The sequence below is a fragment of the Agelaius phoeniceus genome (genome assembly GCF_051311805.1).
Source record: "Agelaius phoeniceus isolate bAgePho1 chromosome W unlocalized genomic scaffold, bAgePho1.hap1 SUPER_W_unloc_2, whole genome shotgun sequence".
NCBI classification, from domain to species: domain Eukaryota; kingdom Metazoa; phylum Chordata; class Aves; order Passeriformes; family Icteridae; genus Agelaius; species Agelaius phoeniceus.
The window spans coordinates 456,445-459,048 of NW_027509867.1; the positions used below are offsets into that span (position 1 = coordinate 456,445).

The 2,604-nt window shown below is 54.1% G+C and overlaps 1 protein-coding gene across 1 annotated transcript; it reads right to left on the reverse strand.

Annotated features, from left to right (window-relative positions):
• Positions 1-1,288: 1,288 nt before the first annotated feature.
• On the reverse strand, positions 1,289-2,263 carry LOC143692618 (olfactory receptor 14J1-like). The gene has a single exon (XM_077172868.1). The coding sequence runs from the start codon at positions 2,261-2,263 to the stop codon at positions 1,289-1,291; it is 975 nt and encodes a 324-aa protein (XP_077028983.1).
• Between the last annotated feature and the right edge of the window lie 341 nt (positions 2,264-2,604).

The following is a 2,604-nucleotide window of genomic DNA, read 5'->3' on the forward strand; positions in this document are numbered from 1 at the left end:
GGACGCTCTGGGACGCTGCCCTGGGCTGTGCAGCGCACTGGGCATGGATCAGCCCCTGCTCTGCTGCTCCTTCCCGTCTGCCCCAGGGCCCTTGCAGAGCCCCAGCCATGCTGTTTGCCCCCAGCCTGCCCACGGCCAGCCTGGGGCTGCTGACGGGGGTTTCTGTGCTGCTGAGCATTGGCCTGGCCGTGTTCTTGAGAGAGCCTGGGCAAGGAGCCTGGAGCCCCCAGGGCCTGGCCTGAGGCGTCAGCGCTGCCCCAGCAGTGCCCATGGCCTGTCCCTGCTGCAGCCCCGGCACTGCCACCCCCAGGGCTGTGCCCGGCCCCGAGAGCACTCAGGCCCTGCAGCAACACCAGGGCCACCAGGGCAGCGGGGCAGGGCCATGGCAGCAGCACTGGCAACACCAAGTGCTGCTGCTGCTGCTGCTGCTGGGCACAGCTGCTGGGCCAGCGCTGATCTGCCCCAGCTCTGCACACAGACATTGCTGCTGCAGCTCCAGAGAAGGCAACAAAAGGGCGTCTCTGCAGAAAACTCTGCTGGGAGATCCTTTAGTTCATTTAAAGCCACAGAGAGTGTTAGGAACATTAATCCACAAACACCACTGGTTTATGTCCAAAATGGAGACAGGGGAGTCGTTTCTAGCTTTATTCAAATAAAGGGAGAGGACATGGGGAATTCCCCTGGGATCTCTTGAATTTTTACAGGATGCAGCCATCTTTTTATGCTAATTTCCTGGCTGCATTTCCCTTCTCTCTTTCCATATTGGCTGAGGTACTTGATGGGTACAGACTCCCCGATAGGCCTGATACCAAAGATTTTCCAAAGATTTCCCTCTAATGTATAACCCTCCCTTTTACTTTTTAATTCTTATGGAATTTAGGGATTTTTCTTCCCCATTGTTTTTTATATCTCTCAATCTCTAATTTCATTTATCAGCAAACATAAAGTTTATTTGTAAAAGCAAATATCTTTTTCCATTCATCAATCAGTGGAATCCTTCACGTTGTTTCTTTTATCTTCCAGAGCTAGTTTTATCTACCAGCAGACCCACAGATATTTTGTAAAGACAAATCCTCTATTCCTCTCAATAGCACAGCCCCTCATTGAGACAGTCTATGGCCACAGGGAAGGTGGAGAGAAACAAAATGAGAAATGGCCTAGAGGAATGACATGTCTTTGTTCAAAATCAGAAAAAAGTAAAACAAAAGAAAAAACCCCACAGCTAAAGCAATGAGAAGTATCCAATACTACTTTTATTGCAAGTGATTTCCAGAAATTGCCCAGCAGTTTAATGTTTCTGAAAGCATCCAGTCATCAGTCTCCACACTGCAGCCTTGAGCTCCTGGTTCCTCAGGCTGTAGATGAGGGGGTTCAGGGCTGGAGGCACCACCGAGTACAGAACTGACAGGGCCAGATCCAGGGATGGGGAGGACATGGAGGGGGGCTTCAGATAGGCGAGCAATGCGGTGCTGACAAACAGGGAGAGTACGGCCAGGTGAGGGAGGCAGGTGGAAAAGGCTTTGTGCCGTCCCTGCTCAGAGGGGATCCTCAGCACAGCCCTGAAGATCTGCACATAGGAGAAAACAATGAACACAAAACAACCAAACACCAAAAAGGCACCCACACCAAGAAGCCCCAGTTCCCTGAGGTAGGATTTGGCACAGGAGAGTTTGAGGATCTGTGGGATTTCACAGAAGAACTGGCCCAGGGCATTGCCATGGCACAGGGGCAGGGAAAATGTATTGGCTGTGTGCAGCAGTGAATAGAGAAAGGCAATGGCCCAGGCAGCTGCTGCCATGTGGGCACAAGCTCTGCTGCCCAGGAGGGTCCCATAGTGCAGGGGTTTGCAGATGGACACGTAGCGGTCGTAGCACATGATGGTCAGGAGGAAATACTCTGCTGAGATGAAGAACAGGAAGAAAAAGAGCTGTGCAGCACATGCAGTGTAGGAGATGTTGCTGGTGTCCCAGAGGGAATTGTGCATGGCTTTGGGGACAGTGGTGCAGATGGAGCCCAGGTCAGCGAGGGCCAGGTTGAGCAGGAAGAAGAACATGGGCGTGTGCAGGTGGCGGCCGCAGGCTACGGCGCTGATGATGAGGCCGTTGCCCAGGAGGGCAGCCAGGGAGATGCCCAGCAAGAGGCAGAAGTGCAGGAGCTGCAGCTGCCGCGTGTCTGCCAATGCCAGCAGGAGGAAGTGCCTGATGGAGCTGCTGTTGGACACTATCAGTGTATTGGCATGGGGATCTGTAAGAAAAGTAATCATGGAATAGTTGGGTTGGGAGAGGACTTGAAATATCCCAGCACAGCCTGGGGGCACTTTCCCCCCACTGCCTGCCCAGGGCTCTGCTGCCTGGAGCTGTCCCTGCCAGCAGCTGCTTCCCTGTGCCCAGGGCTGGGCCCTGCCAGTGCTGCCAGAGCCCAGCCCAGCCCTGGGGGCTCAGCTCTACCCTGCAGAGCCCTCCCAGCTCAGGCACTGCCCGGGGGCAGCTCTGGCTCTGCAGGCTCTGATGGCAACCTCAGAGCAACCCTGAGGAGGCTGGAAAAGCGGCTCTGAGGCTGCCTCTAAGGGCTGATTTCTGTCACTGCCCAATTTATTCATATCTG